This window comes from Phoca vitulina, unplaced genomic scaffold (genome assembly GCF_004348235.1).
Source record: "Phoca vitulina isolate PV1807 unplaced genomic scaffold, GSC_HSeal_1.0 scaffold48, whole genome shotgun sequence".
NCBI lineage: Eukaryota > Metazoa > Chordata > Mammalia > Carnivora > Phocidae > Phoca > Phoca vitulina.
In genome coordinates this window covers 467,643-484,113 of record NW_022589751.1, presented here as the reverse complement: position 1 = coordinate 484,113, position 16,471 = coordinate 467,643, and the positions used below count along the sequence as shown (strand labels likewise).

General features: G+C 48.0%; 1 protein-coding gene across 6 annotated transcripts in view; it reads right to left on the bottom strand.

Annotated features, from left to right (window-relative positions):
* WDFY4 (WDFY family member 4) overlaps positions 1-16,471 on the bottom strand; it is a 285,720-nt gene that overhangs the window by 35,419 nt on the left and 233,830 nt on the right. For all 6 annotated transcript variants that reach the window (XM_032432234.1, XM_032432233.1, XM_032432238.1 and 3 more), the window contains 3 exons: positions 4,994-5,036; positions 3,536-3,655; positions 1,451-1,568 (listed from right to left, as the gene is read on the bottom strand). In XM_032432234.1, the coding sequence (XP_032288125.1) occupies positions 1,451-1,568; positions 3,536-3,655; positions 4,994-5,036 (281 nt within the window). The remainder of the gene's footprint in view (positions 1-1,450; positions 1,569-3,535; positions 3,656-4,993; positions 5,037-16,471) is intronic.

The following is a 16,471-nucleotide window of genomic DNA, read 5'->3' as shown; positions in this document are numbered from 1 at the left end:
AAGACCCTCAGCTGCACCCCCGAGTCCTCAGTGTTCTACTCCCAAGAATGTGGGCAGGGTCCGTCTCTGGGAAGGCTGTACTCAGGATTCGTGTGGAGACAGTGCTTTGGTCTTCTGGGTTAAGGGGTACGTAGAAAGCCCCAGCGTGCCTACAATCCCACCAGCGCAGTCGGCAAAGGCCTGAACCAGCTCCCTGCAGTGACTGCTCAGCCATCTTGCCGCCGGCCCCATGCCCAGCCTAAAGCCCTCCCTTGTGCCACGCAGGAGCTCTCTAAGTTGGATGTTTGGGAGGTTGGTGGAGGAACTTGTACAGGGTCCCAAACGCAGTGGGCAGCTCAAATGCACGCCCAGGGTGAGATGGGAGAAAACAGTGAGATCCCATGCTCCCCTGCCTGCTTCTGTGGAAGGAACCCAGCCACGCCTGGCAGCCAGAGGAACAGCACCTGGGCGGGGGACCCGAGAGGGGTCCTAATGATTGAGCTTCAGCCTCAGGAGGAAATAAGCAGGGCAAGGAGGGCCTGCCCAACCATCCACATCCTCCCATCTCCCCTGAGCGAGTCTGAGTGCCAGCCCCACACAGCGCAGGGGTCCCGGGCGGGTCTCTGTGGGGCTGTGCGGGAGGCAGCAGGAGTCTCCCTGTCCTGCTGAGAACCTGCTCGCGAAAAGCAGTGTCTCTGGGCCGTGTAAGCCTTTCCAAAGCACAATGCCTCTGGTTCCCAAGGGAATTTTTCATGGTTCATGGATGCCTGCTCCTTCTTTTAAATTATTTGCTTATTTCAAAGTATTTGAGAAAACCAATAGAGCTAGCATCAAATGCATGACAAAAATTGCCTTTTAAAATACGTTCATCAAAGTTCAGAAGTGAATAGACCTAAAGAAAAAAAAAAATTAAGGCAATAGGAGTTCAAGTCGCATGCAAATGCGGCAAAAATTATAAATGTGATGTGCAGATGAACAAAGTTTGGGAAGTAGATTCTACAGTCAAGACAAATACAGGCTCCACCATTTAGAAGCTCTGATCTTGAATGCGTTGCTTGAATTCTCTGAGTTTAATTCCCTTCTCTTTGAAACGGACCACTGTATTTAAGGCTGGCCTGTGCCTGGAATATACAAAGTGCTGAATGAATGTACTCTCTGAGCCTGGCAGCCCCTAGGTCTGGACGTAGTAGCTCTTAGCATGGTAGTTCTCAGTCCACCCTGCACCTCACCACAGCCTTACTTAAATCAGAATTTCTAGAGGTGGGGCCTGGACATCAGTATGTGTAAAACCTGCCCAGGTGATTCTTCCATGCAGTCAGGATGCAGACCAGCAGACTAGAGCTATTCCCTATCCCAATATAATTGTTTCCACACTAGGTGAGAGCCTAAATTGTTACCAACGACCGTTTCAAGGCACTTGAATGAGCAACACTGCAGGAAAAAAAAAAAAGTCAAGCTGGGATCTACCCACCTTCAGTCTTCTCAACTTCTTTAAACCTCTGGATGAATTTCAGCTTCCTTTCCTTGGTCTGAGCCCCCATAGGCTTTGAGAGATCGCGGAAAGTCTTGGGATTCGTCAAGTTCAATGTCTAGAAGGCAGACGTGTGGCTGGAGTTAACTCCCCTCAGACCCTCTTGTGCCCCAGCGAGACTTCAGGAGCCACGCTCTTTAGTTTTATGGTTCTCTTTATTGGTTTATCGTCGTTTGGTCTGACCCCCCTCCAGTGATTAGCAGGCGTGCAGGGGTTTTATGGCCCCAGAGCCAGTGATCCACAAAGACTTAATAAGGGAGAGAAGGAAAATAAGAGGAGGGGAAGATTGAGTTCACAGTGAACCTGTTCCAAGTTGACCCAAATCAGAACATCGCCACCAGTTACTGAAAAGAGACTTGGAAAAGAATCCCTGTTGTCAATGAGGTGCTTGGCTGCAGCCCTCGTGGAGAGAGCTGTATGCCTCAGGAGTTCACGGTCCTTGCAGGGAATCAAACTAACTCCCTAGAAGTTAGAAGTCCTCTGTTCTGTTTGGGGAGGAAATGTGAGGAACGGCCTCCTTTTTCTGGAGCCCACTCCCTTCTGGGCAATGACAGCATGTAATGTCACCCCTTCCTCTGTCCTGGGGAATATAATACAGGGCAGTGGAGACCTGAAGTTTTCAGGGCCAGGTGTCCTCGGAGATGTCTGCTTTTAGGAGAGATGTTCTACATTTTAGCAGAGGAGCTGTGTATCCCCCAGGATTTGTGTCTGATAGAAAGTGTTTCTTTATACTTCTTTTCCTTTTCACCAGCCGTGAACCACTGCAGTCCCCCTGGGGAGGCAGGGCCTGTCCCCATCTCAACATCTGCAGAACCGGGGGTGGGGGCAGAGTGAGGCAGGCGCTTCTCAGACCCCTGTGACCAACGGCACACGTGGAGAGCCATCTCAGCCACTGCTGATTTTGCCAGGACAGAATGGGGTTTCTGAGCTGCTAGATCTCTTGATCTTCCAAAAGATATTGGAAATCCAGATTTTTAGGAGAAATCTTCCGATTTTTAAATATGGGTAAGTAATCAAAATTTTGGGCTAAACAAAAGGGGCTGGTAAACCACCACTTTGCAACATGTGAGTTAAAGCTGGGATTTGCATGTTTCATTTTTGAAATACCTCAGCCTCAGATGGATCATTAGGGAAATAAAAGGCAACATGCAGCTGGCCATAAAAGTTTTGTGTTAAATGTTTTCATTGGGGATGGGAGGTCACAAAAGACTGAGGCTCCCTCTCCCAAATCCTGAGTATCAGTCTTCCAAGCAGCCCTAGGCAGGACTGGCAAGGACTGGTCTGAACCAGGACTTAGTCACCTTCTGTCCTTTATACACACAGCTCAACACCCCTCTTGATGGCCAGAGTCCAGGTGGTTGGGACAGTGCTTCATAACCAGGTCATTCCCAGCAATGTCACCCTGGCCTAGCTGTGTCAGCTTTCCTCCTCCCTCCCCTGCCTGCTGAGGTCCAGGGACAGCTAAAAGAGGGAATTATCTGGCCTTGCCGTCAGCCTCCCCTGTCCCAACATGTCTCAGTCCAGATCCTGAGTGAAGTCCCCATACCAACCTCTTGACTGCTGAAGTCAAGATACAGGGGGGTAGTTTGCTCTCTCTGGGTCTCTCTCTGTCTCTCTCCTATCCTCTACCTCCCACCCCACACACGTTGATTCAAGGAATAAATTCCATGGCCTGCTTCACTTGAATGACCAACATTGGTCCATGGCAGTGTCTCAGCAGATGGGTATCAGTCGCCTTGATAGTAGTAAGTCAGGAAGCCCTCTGGGGCTCATGTTAGCAACTGTCCTCATCATGTTGATCATCCCACAGGTGGGGTCACCTTCCCACGGGTGGATCTGGACAGAAACCCAAGCAGCCAGACTCCAAAGGCCTCCTCTGGGGTGAAGGGCCAAGCATGGAGCAGCCCTCGGGCCCAGGTGGACTGAACCTCGTAGCAGAGGCTCTGCATGCTGATTTAGTATGCTCTGGTCTTCAGGGTCAGGAAGCCTCAGGACTTCTGAATAGCATCCACACGAGTACTATACCTGTGAGGTGTAGTCGGCCAGGACCCAGGGAAACACTGGATACTGCATATAGTCATTGTAGGTCCTCCCAGCCATGGTGTTGAGGTGCATGAGATACTCAAAATTGCTGATGTCCCTTTTCTACCAGAAGAGACAAAGAGGAGATAAACCAAACACAACTAGCATCTTCCTAAGGACCATGGGGGTCCATTTCTCAGCCCTCTGCAGCCCTTGCTGTGTGGGTGAGAGCGGGCAGCACACACCTCCACTGTTCCCCGTGCACCTTGCGCCCGAGCCAGGCCAAAGCGGGGAGGCCACACTAATTCCAACGTGAACTGAAGCAAATATATTCAGGAAGCAAAGTCGGCCAGAAAAAAAAAAATACAGCTCAGCAGTCCAAAGCCAAGGATAAAGCCTTCTTTTGTTTAGCTGCTGGGTGTGATACTCAAAAGTTGATTAAAATAAGAGCACAAATGCTGTGGGTGAACTTACTGCTAACCTTATGATTAAAAAAATAAGCCGATGGGGCACCTGGGTGGCTCAGTCGTTGAGCTTCTGCCTTTGGCTTAGGTCACGGTCCCAGGATCCTGGGATCGAGCCCTGCATTGGGCTCCCTGCTCTGCGGGAAGCCTGCTTCTCCCTCTCCCACTCCCCCTGCTTGTGTTCCTGCTCTCGCTATCTCTCCCTCTATCAAATAAATAAATAAAATCTTCAAAAAAAAAAATAAGCCGAGGGGACCTTGCAGTAGAAAGAAGCCCTCACCAAGAGACTGAACGATCTGTCTTCCTCTGGGAATTTAGGGACTTTCTTTTCTGTCCCCACCTATTGGGATAACACTCATTCTTAGGGCCTTAGAATGTACAGTCAAGGTGGAGTCAGGAGTGTATTTGGGAAAAATCAGCAGGGCCAAGGGGTGAATGAACAGTCCAGTATAACTGTCACCTCTTACATGGGACCTACATGCTGTGCTCTCCCTTGGCCCTCTCGCTGGGAAAGGATTTTGGACAAGAGTGACCAGGAGTTAATTTCTTGTTGTCATGTGATCTCTAGGACTGACCCTCTTGGGGTCCCTGCCTTTCACTGAGAATCAGAGGCTAAATGTCCGTTCATTCAAGCTGAGAGTCATGCATGTCTTCTCAGGAGAAGAAGTGAACACTGGAGCCCCTCTACACTGTGTCCACTTATACATATGTGTCTATCTGCATGGATGGGGCAGGTGCATACACGTGCACACACACACACACACACACACACACACACACACACACTACCCAGCTCCCGCTCCAAGCCTCAAGTACCACTTTCAATCACTAAGATCTTTTTAGGGAAATACTTGGGACATTTTGGTAAATTAAAAAATAAGATCCCTCCCGAGTCACCCACATGCTTTGTCTCCCCACCACTGGGGCCTGAGCTATTTCTGATTTGCCTTCCCACAGGGTGTCCTCAGACCTAGAGTCCTCCACGGGGGCACTGTACCTGCCACCTCTGCAGCACGGTCCTGTCGGAGCCGGGGTATCTCCTGTGGGACAGAGAACAACGACAGTGACCCAACCTCTCAAGGCACCAATGAGCAGAGAAGTGGGAATTCCGGGGCTCTGTGGGACCAGGGCATCCAGGAAAGCCACAGACTTTCCAGGGCATACAGCAGCTCTCCCAGCGGGGTAAAAAGATTATTACCCAAGCTCTGCCTGACCCCACGCTACCCTACTGAAGGTTAGGCTCTTGCGGTCACTTTTGCTGGAATACTCTCCTGCTGCCTTACGTGTGGCCTGTGGGGAAGCCCTGGGGCCATGCAGAAGCGGGGTCAAGCCTCACAACCCCACACCAGACTTCCCATAGCCATGCCTCAGCCTGCTTTCCCCATGTACGTGTAATAGACATGATTATAATATACTGACACGGCACTATAATATATGCACGTAGTTTAAAAAATGTGGAAGGCCACAGAATAAAAGAGTGTCCAAACTATCACTCCTACTCGAGAAGGAGCCACAGTTAACGGTTTCCAGAACAGTTTTACCCCGTGCCTGTCTATGTGCTTATATCGTTGTTGTTTTTTAACTGGCGATACGTGGGAAGACCTCATCTGTGCTTTGTCACTGGCTTCCCAGCAGGGTGGGGTCAGCTCACATCACTCTGTGGCATTCGTTTCTGCAGCAGCAGGACCCCATTGTACAGACGGATCGGGACTGGTTGAGCCTGCCCCTGGGGTGGGTTTGGTCCTCGCAAATGACCTTTCCATGACCAGCTTCGGACATACATCTCTGGGTACTTGGGGAGTGTACCCATGAGAGAGATTTCTGGCAGCGGTTCTACTGGGATAAAAAGTATGAGCATTTTCCAGTTTGCTACATATTGCCAAACTGTCCTCTTAAAAGGCTGTACTGATTTCGGTTTCTACACATATAATTAAGAAATACAAACCAAAACAAAGAAATACCGTTTTTGACCAGTGTGGTGGGAAAAAGTTTAGAAGGGCAACAAGATGTGCCGGGAAGGGTGCGGGGAGGGTTTTTTTTCCACGTGAAATGCCCTTTCTGCTCAGCACGGATGTGTAGAGCCCAGTTCCTTGGCCTCTGTGGTATTCCTTGGTTCCTTTTCCAGCTCTGTTTTCTTCCCCTCTCTGTCTCCATGAGACTCTCCTTCTGCTCTCAAGACCTTTGTTCAAGATGTTCTGCCAAACCCACCCACATCATGTCTCCTCTTTCCATCCCTTCCCTCTTCCTTGGTCTCGTTCAGGTGCCCACAGATGCTACCCCACATGCATTTTATGTTCTACTCACGTGCACTGCACCAGGGTCCTTCTGGCCTCCATCTGTCTGGACAAGGCCTGGCTGCCCAAGGGCCCTAGCAGGGGCAGTGCCCCTTCACTTTCCCACCACAGCACTGTCAGCCTACACTCTGTCTCAGGTTTCCCATCCCTTTTCATTCAATTATTTCCTTGGTAGGTTTTTTATAAACAGAATGCAGCTCCCAGGCTGGGATTCACCTCTCCCCCCACCCCCCCACCACCCCCAGTAGAGAAATCATCTATTGCATCCACTCTATCTAGGCAAACAACAGTAACAATGAACAGAAGCAAAACACGCTCAAGTTTATTGCTGTAGGTTGCAAAGGCTCAAGTGAAGATTTGGTTCTCTTGCTCAGTCTGTGAGCCTGCCACCTAACCCAGTTCTAGAAGGCAGGCCGCTTGGAAGGCTACAAACACGGGCAGAGCCCAGGCTGGAGACAGTGGGGGTCACCACCTTGGAAAGGACATGTGCTGAGCCTTCCTGAGGAGGTCGAGCTACAAGAATGTGGAGTTAGTATGGCAAAGCTCGCTAGTCTTGCTACTTTATTTTGTTAAGTTTGACAGGGGAGCAGGAAATAAGGGAACAAAATGTACCTATTATAGTTCAGGAAATAAGAGACAGCCTGGGTCATTTTCTGTTTCAGAGAGGGTTCTAGAATTTTACCGGTGGTCTTTTGTGACACTGCCCCCAGGTGGAATGGTGTGCAGAAGACAGAGGCATACACCATCCCATTTCTCATTTCACCGGCTATGCGCTCCAAGGAAGATCCATCGTTCCCCTACTACCAGCAAAGGACGCCGTGACCAGCAGTGCCAAGACACCTAACCAGAGGTGAGTCATAGTTTTCAACTTTTTATTTGTTTGTTTTATTTATGTGTTTGTTTTATGTTTCCATTTTCACTTCTACTTCTGTCCTATTTCATTTGAGAATTTATGTGTATACTCCCACATGGATTTTTTTCTTTTTTTTTTAATTTATATATATATATTTTTATCTGTGTCCAGTTGACACACAGTGTTATGTTAGTTTCAGGTGGACAACACAGAGATTCGACATCTCTAGACGTTATGCTGTGCCCCCCACAAGTGTAGCTGCCGTCTGTCCCCATACAGCTCTAGTACAACATCACTGATGGTGTTCCCTACACTGTGCCTTTTACCCCCGTGACTGATTCATTCCGTAACTGGAAGCCTGTATCTCCCATCCCCTTCATTCATAGGCCTAATAATAATAATACCAATAATTATCACGCGTTAAAGATTGCAAAGACTTTTTACCCGTTGTCTAATTCCCACGGCGACCCAAGAAAGCAGCCATTACTTCACGTAGAGATGAGGAAGTGGATGGGTGGGGCGAGGGAGTGGCGTGAAGCCAAGGGGAGTCCACCCCAAGCCGGCGCAGAGCAGGGACCTGTGAGCCCCTGACACACTGGGCTGTGCAAAGCACCTGTCCAGACTAAACCTTGCCCCAGGGCCCTGACTCACAAGACAAGCTCCTTCCTCCAACAGGGAAAAGAAAACAAAAGTAAACAGAAAACAACAACAGCAAAAACCTTAGTTCTGGCTGACTTAGAAGGCAGTTACCTGACAAATTAGTAATTTGTGTACCTCTGGAGTTAGACAATGAGCATTAGCGAAGTCGCCAAGTTATTCCTGCATACCCGTGAGATAAACATGAAGCTGGAGAGGCATTAAAAGTCTGGAAGGGTATAGAACAGGAAGTTATGTCCAGATGCTGAAATTGAGCGGCTTTAATTCTCATGAGGTTTTACATATCTGCATTTTAAAATGTATTTATCTTCTTGGGCATTTTCTTCTGTAAAATATTGATTTTATTTTTGCTTAGCTGTGTTTTATGATTTTCACATTATTTATTTTCTAATTTGAATGATGTACTTTTACGAATAGTCTAATTAGAAACACACTGGGTCATAGGACTTTGGGTAACTTTTAATTTTCTATTTATCTGAATTTGGTAATTATTTTAAATCCATTTATTGTCTAAATTAAATGACCTGTTTTCTTTTAGTTTTGCATTAAACAAAACAGTGGTGGTATCCATGTATTTGAAGTTTTTGTGGTTAGCCATATTTTTATTTTTTAATTTCAACTATTTCCTTTTGCTTTTTTTTGTACTTTTCAAAATGTGTAGTGCTTGGATTCATTTTGTAGTTCAAATTATTTATCTGCTAATTATCTTACTTATTTCCAACTTGATTTGGGTAGTGCAATTTGGAGCATATTTATTTCTTCATTTCTACGTACGCATTTTCAAATTTTTCTACGAAGTTATTTTATTATTTGCATAATAGTTTTCATATGTAACTTTTTGCTGATCTTCTCAATTTCTGGGAATTCAATTTAAAGAAAAACACTGAACAAAAAGATTATAAATGTACAAATACATTCGTTGCAGCCCTATTCACGATAGCACCAAATTGGAAACAACAGGGAAAGCACAGTCCACCAGATTCAGTATTACACGTTCAATCGAAAGGTAGATTTTAGAAATTACACATCAGCATTTGACATAATATTAAGTGAGGAAAAAATGACTATATAACTGTATGGTTTTTACGAGCATTATGGTCATTCTGACTTCATAGCGTGAAAAGGGCACCAAGAGAAAACTGCAAGAAATAATTAAATTCAAATAAACAGATAAAAGATAGCTCTCTCACAGATCAAAGAACTGAAAAAGCTATTTGGATAAACAACAAATCGAGTGATAGTTCATGGGACTCCCTCAATGCTTCATAGAGAAGTAAGGTATCTGTCCCTTAAAAGGGGCAAGCATAGCTGTTTCTCCCTGTTAGCAATGTCCACTTCCGGCGTGGCCACGGCAAGCTGGTTCTGCCTGGTGGCGAAGTGCCCACCGCGTTGCTGGGGGCGGCTGGGAGGAAATTCCCCCCTGCAAGAAGCCGGAGGAGCCCAGGCCCCGGCGTCCCCCGCTCCGCGTGGCGGTGTCCTGGAGACATTGTCGCCTATTGTGTTCTCTCACCTTGCAGGCTGGCGTCAAGATTATGCTAATTAACTCCAGGTCCCAAAGTCTCTTGTTGCCTGGTGACAAAGTTTCACAGTTGAGGAGGAGGAACTGGCAGGAACGGGGTAAGTTTTTCTCTGGTGGTGGCCTTACATTTATCGATTTACTTCAACTCTGCCAAACAAACTCTGCTTTTTGCTCTCCTCCTTTGAGTAAGCAACTTTGGAAATGCTGGTTCTCTCGGTGTGCTTTGTTTACAAGCCCCAGACATGAGCTAATTCATTATTTAGGAGAGGAGGAAGCTGGCCCAGAGCCCCAGGCAGGAAGGGCAGCTAGCAGGGGCCCTAGCTGGGGACCCAGCCGGCCTTTCTCGGGTGCCCGGGGCCATGGGCCACCTTGGGAAAGATGGTGTGTGAATCTGTGGGGCTTTGCAGTCAAGCTTGGGTCTCTTTCCAAAGTCTGTGTCTGGAGCATTTTGCTGTTCCACAAGCAGGGAGAGACTATAGAGTTTGAACTGCTTCTTAGCAGTGACTGACCCCCAAAGAAAGTGCAGTGTGGGAGCTCTTCTTCACTCAGGAGGCTGGGGCCTAATGACTGCTGACTATGGTGGGGGTTGGGGGGCACAGTCCATCTTTTGAGAAGTCTGAAGGCAAACCCTTGCCACAAGCTACCCTGAATGCTGGGACCCATTAACAAGCAGTCAAGTCTAGGCTGGGCTGGGCCTTGCAAGGAGAGACTCTTCAAGAACACACTAGAACACATGTCTTATGTCCCTATTTCCATGACAGGTGTAATGGGAAAAGGTAGGTGCTCCTACTTCCAGTCTTTGTGACTCTGGACAAGCTACTTGGCCTCTCTGAGCCTTGGTTGCCATATCCATCCAGTGGAGATAAAAATCAATACATCAGGTGGTTATAAGAATTCCTTATCATGTCTGTAAAATGTCTAGCCTATAGTAGGTGGTCCATATAATCTACACACACAGTCTGAAAGCAGGAACTGGATTCAAATGCATTAACAACTATGTAGTGTCATTGCTTTGCAAAGGGTCTGGCACATAGTAGGTTCTCAGTACATTTATGAACCATATGGGTGCTATGTTACGTGAACCAAGTCCTGAACACCAGCTCCTGCGGGATGAAATGGGGAGTCAGAAAGGTTAGGAAATGTGTACGAGGCCACATATCTAGGGAGAGACAGAGCTGCGACTGGTCTGTGACTCCCATACCTTCTGGGCTTGAGCCTGAGCCTGCAGGGGAGACGGAAGTACTGGGACAGCCACTCCCCACTCTGCAGAGCACCTGAGCCCCACGGTTGTCTAGAGACCAATTTTTAGGGCCTAGTGCTTGGTGGCTCCAATTTCCTCTTGGGGACCCAAGGGTCTCCTACTGTTGCTGTCGAGAGGGGATGGTGACTTCATGATCTCTCCCTCCAGCCATCACCTGGGTGATGGGAAAGTCAGACTGGGTGATGTTTCCTGGCCCCTGGTATCCCTAGAACAGAAGGTGTGCACAGAAACCTGCGCCCCTCCAGACAGGCATGATGGGCTCCCCGGCCGCACGATCCATCACCAGCCTTTCCATCCACTGCCAGTTCGATTCACTGCCAACTTCCATTTTCCTCCCAGTCTCACACCACAGACCTCATCTCAGCCCCCAGAGCTAGGTCCAATAACACACACACGCTATCTTTGCCGCGACGGGCGAGTCTTAAGGATGGGGCTTGACCTGGTCTAGAATGAGAGTGCCACAGAATCTAGCTCCGTTGAGGCTAGTGTCTGGAAAACACGAGTCAGGAGCTTCCTTGTCAGTCCAGAGAGCCAAATTTATCACTGGACGTTGTAAAATCAAGTTTCATGGAAAAGCCGAGGGGCAGTTCAGCCCACAGACAAGAAGACTGAGCAGATACTGGCTGTGCTTGACCAGCGTGTGACTTTGACAGGGGACATGCTCTGAGGCTCAGTGCTTTATCGGTAAAGTGGGGTGGATGGACCAAATGAGATAATACACATAATGCACTTGGACATAAAATTAGCGCTCAGCACAAAAGAGGAACCATGTATAGAAAACGCCAGGCCCGCTAGAACGTCAGCCTGCATTTTCTCTTTGACCCACACATGCAACCCAGACGACCATTCCATTGATTCTGCTTCTACCACATATGGTAAATATGCGCTATCCTTCTCCTCCCCACCCTCTTGGTTTACACCATCTTTTGCTGCCTGCAAGTGGCTGTCTTCAACTACTCTTCCTTCCCTACCTCTGGAGACTTCCCAGCAGCCGGGGTGATGCTTCTAAACTTCTAAACAGGCCTTCCCCAGCTCTTTGTCCTCATCTTCTACCCTCTCCTTACTGGCCCTGCTCCAGTCCCCATGGCATTTCCTTTCTCCCCACTGGTAGGACTTTGCACCTGGTGCAACCCCCACCGTGGGGTGTTCTTCTCCAAATCCTCCTGTGTGGCCTAGTCCTAGTGTCAGCTCAAATGTCACCTCAGAGGGAACTTCCCTGACCTTCTTGGTCTAAATTAGGCCACTCCCTCCCCAATATTCTCTCCCTGATTCTTGGCATTCCCTTTGACGTCCACCAGGTTTTGATTTTTTGCAGAGCGTCTACACGAACTGAAATGATCTTAGGTCTTTTTGTTTGTTTTTATCGATTGATTTGCTTCTCCTAAAATAGGAGTTTCGTGAGAAGTACAGCAATGTCTATCTTGTTCACTGCATCTCTTCCGGCCTGACCCTGACCTATAGAATGACTCAAATACAGATTGTTGAATGAATGAATGAATGAGCAAGTGAGTAGCTTGGGCTGTAGCAAGCTCTAGAGGTTAACAATGGACAAAGGTATCATCATATCTTCTAATTGCTACTATGTTTTTTTTCTTTTATTATTAATTTGTGTTAAAAAGGTTGCAAAGACTTTTGTCCTTGGGAATCCACAAAGATTTTTCCACAAGTCTTACATTTGGTATTAATGACCAGTGGGGAGTGTCCTAGGGCTACTCACTGTAGGGAAGGGATCACTATGGTGCTGTTTGGTGGATCTAGCAGCATGATTTACCATCATAAAGGCACTGACTGCGGGAGCCAGGTTACCACTCACTGAGCACCCACTACACACTGGCCACTCAATGTATAGTCATCCCCACATTTACTCTTCATAACAAGCTGCACTTTTCTGACCCATTTTGCAGATCAGCAAACTGAGCTCAGGATTAAAATCAGGCTGGCAGTAAAGGTGGGGTGGAGACCAGTTCTATTGGCCTCAAAGCACCGTTGTTCCCTGCTGCCCGAGTGCCTGCCTTCTATTAAGTACTTTTATACACAACAGGAAGGAAGCAGACAAACTGGCTAATATCTTGTCACTAAGGTGCAGAGCTGCTCCATCCTAAATGCAGTGCTGCTGCCTGTCTAGATCTTTCCTATCATGTCCAGCAGGTTATATCTAGCTGCCCAGAGTCAGAGAAGGGGTCTCTCTCACTGATGATAGGGCTGAATGCTTCAGTAATAACTTCAGGTAAGCCCGATAAAGACTCAAAGAGGCATGGGAAATCTGAATTTAGGAAATATTTCTACAGAAAAAAAAAATTAAGATTAGAAGCCACGGCATTTCAAAAGACAGGTGCCTTACATACAAGCAATGAGCCCCAAACCACCCTTTTGTGTCGCTTTAAAAATCAGCCCATGGTTCTTCCAGTGGCCTTCCCCTCTGGATGGACAAACATTAGCACTGTTTACGTAAATATCCTCCCCTACGTTGCAGCCTAGTTTGGGTCGCCAACACGTAGAAGGCCATGTGGTTTGTGTATCACAGTCGTCTGTGGTTGGTCAGGGTTTTCAGTGCGGTGGAGGGCTGGCTGGCTCTGAGGGAACATCTCTGGAGGGAACGAGAATGGCTGCCTCCCTCCTTCCCCCACTCCACCACCCTCCCAGCATGGCCAGGCATGGGGCTGCCTCCAGCTTAGTTTGCATGTCTGTAGTCGGTGGGGCGCTTCTCAGGTGCTCCCCCACCTCCATCTGCCACTGTGGCTGGGCAAGCTGGGGTTCTCAACTAACAACCGGCACTACGGCTGCTATCCTGTCACCAAAGCTTCCCTTCACTGAGCACCTGTCACCCCCCCCCGACCTTTTTCTCCTATGCAACCCTCTCATCGCCCCACTCTACCTGAGGGAACTGAGGCTGGTGACACATTAGCAGGAAATAGGGAGTCAGGAGATGAGCCCGGCTGGTCCACCTCCAAGCCCGTGGCCCTCTAAACACGTGGTTCCTTCTCGTCTTTGTCCAGGGAATATTTTCTCAGATGTCCCTCTTTGACTCAAATATGCTCGCTATTTTAAAATCTCTTTCTTACACACACACACACACACACACACACACCCCTATTTTAAACACGATGACATGAGTGGCTTTACAGAATTCATGCAATTGAAAAGGAAGTAGATGTGTGTGTGTGTTGTGTGTGCACGTGCGTGTGAATGTGTTTGTAACTTTCTTTCCAATTAGACATAGATTTTGTATCTAATGCAGAGAACTTAGTTACATAGACATTTAAGAAAGAAAGTAAAAACAACCCGACACCATAATTTCCAGAGGGCATTTCTGCTAATATTTGGATGTTCTTCCATCTTTTTTCTTGAGGTGTGTGTGCATGCTCATGAGGGCAGCGAGGTCATATGGGCACAGAATGTTTTCCTCATAACATTATGTCTCCAAATGTTTCCTTTCAGCATTTCTTGGAAAATGATGTTTTTGTTTTGTTTTAGTTACTGTTGAATATTCATTTCATGCTGTGACTGGACAGTAAGTCGCCAACTGTCCACTGTTAGATACATGGATTGTATCCATTTGTTTTTATTATTTTAAATAGCACTGCCATAAACATATTTATACAGAACGTTTGGTTCTTATTTCTTGAAAAGAGGTTCTTAGCAGTGATATCTGCGCTGCCTGGTGAGCCGGAGTGGAGGATGGGGGGGTCTCGTCCCGAAGGTTAGCCGCATCTCCTCAGACCTCTTGCTTGATCCCATTGCTCTACCTTTGCTCTCGTTCATTCCTACTTTTGGAAGCTTTCTTTCCCTTTGGCCTAACCCAATTAAAACTTCATTTGTTGTACTGCTAACCCACTTCCCAGCCTCCCTGCACACTTAATCTCACAGCCAAAAATTTCATCACGCTATTGTATGCATCTATTTGGACAGGTCTTCCTGTCCTCAAGGGTGTCCCACCCAGGGCTGGGTACACACTCAGTGACTAATAAATATTTGGTGTGAAAGTGACGACTTTTCCCCACAGACCTCTCCCTTAAAAATAGTCTGCATGTTCTAGAAGCCCTTTCAAAGTAGGTGGGAAAACAATGGGTCAAGAGGGATTCCACAGCAGCTGTTACAAGCTGTGGAATCTGCAATGAAGCTGACCCCTTTCTGAGGTCATGGGAACTGAGATGACCTTGGTAATCTCCTAGAATTCATTCATTTAACCAAGACTGACAGAGGGCCTCCTGTGTGCCAGGCACTAGGAGTTTAGAGTCTGTTTGGGGAGGAGAGCAAGGGACAGACAATAAAAGTAAGCACAACAAGTAAGCCTATTATAAAATAATACTTAGGTTATATGTGTTATGGAAGAAAGTACAGCAGAGCAAGGAGGATTAGGATGTGCTTGGGATCAGGGCAGGCTGAATTGAGAAGTTAAATTTTACCCATAACCTTGAAGAAGTTGAACAGGTCAGTCAAGTAAATATCTGAGAGAAGAACCTTCCAGAAGAATGAAAGAGCTGGAGTAAAGGCCATAAAAGGAGTAAAGGCCATAAAAGGAGTTTGTGGGGGCAGGTTAGAGGAATGGCCGGGTTGGGTGGTGGGTGTGGAGTGAGTGTGGGGGCGAGTGGTGGGGAGCCCCCTCAGGGAGGTGGTGGTGGGTTAGGCCATGGGGCCACTGGAAGGTGTCCAGCCCTTACTTGGGTGAAACAGGAGTCACTGGAGGGCTGTGCGCCAAGGAATAACAGGGTGGTAACAGAAATCCCCTGGCTGCTGTGTCAAGAACAGATTGCATGGGGTGAAGACAAGTGCTAGGAGGCCACCGCAAAGGCCCAGTGGCAAACAGCAGTGACTCAGCCCATGGTGGCGCCCAGGCACGTGGTGGGAAATGGTAGGATTGTGGATCGACTTTGAGCACAGAGCGAGCAGCATGGAACCTAAGAGGAAAAGGGGTGTTGACTGTGATGCCACAGCTTGGGGCCTGACACACGAGATGCTGTTGCTGTTGGCCTGGCCAGAGAGGCTGTGGGTGCAGTGGGTGGACAGGGAGCTCGGTTTTGGACACAATGTGTTTTGGTGTCTTTACACAGTACAAGTAGAAATGTTAAGTAGGCAGAAGGATACAAGTCTGGGATCAGCGGGCGAGGTCAAGACACAAAAGCTGGGGAGTCCTTAGTGTATTTAAAGCAATGAGACTAGATGAGATCACCAAGGTATGGGGTATAGACAGAGAAGAGGCAAGTGGCTTGGCCATGGCCCCCCGGGAACCCATGGCAGACACAGTTCTCATCCAGCCTGGTCAACTCCCTGCCATGTCTGGTTTACGTCCAGCCCCCTGCTGCTCCCACTCAGTGGGCTGCACGTAAGGGGTCCCGCACATGGTAGCTTCCTGGTGGACCCAAGACCCTATCTGAGAGCACACACTTCACAGCGAGGTACCAGCCCAGTACCACACTATGGCTGATGCCAGCCAGGAGGCTGGGATTCCTCCTGTCTCAGGTAGAAATTAGAGAGGAGAGGGCACGGGCTTGTCTGTGATGGCCTTGGGGGAAGTGTAGGGACAAGCTTTCTCTCTTTGGTTTGACATGCCCTGGGGATTTTTCTCACGACAGCCAGAGTATCATTTGGAAAATAAGCCAGATCATGTCTGCTATCATTCTTTTTTGCTTATTTTGTTTTTTTTAATTGTGCCTCTGGCCTGCCTGCCTTCCTTTCTTCTCTCCTCCTTCTCCCCTGCGCTTGTCCCGCCCCTCCCCTCTGCCACAGGGCCTTTCCATCTGATGTTTCCTCTATCTAGAACCCCCTCCCCATCTCCTTGGATCCTTGCTTCCTTCAGTCTCTGCCCAGGTGTCTTCTTCTCAAGGAGGCCCTTCCTGGTCACCCTCTTCAGAAGCATATGCCCCCCTACACACGCCCCCCAAGCACCATCT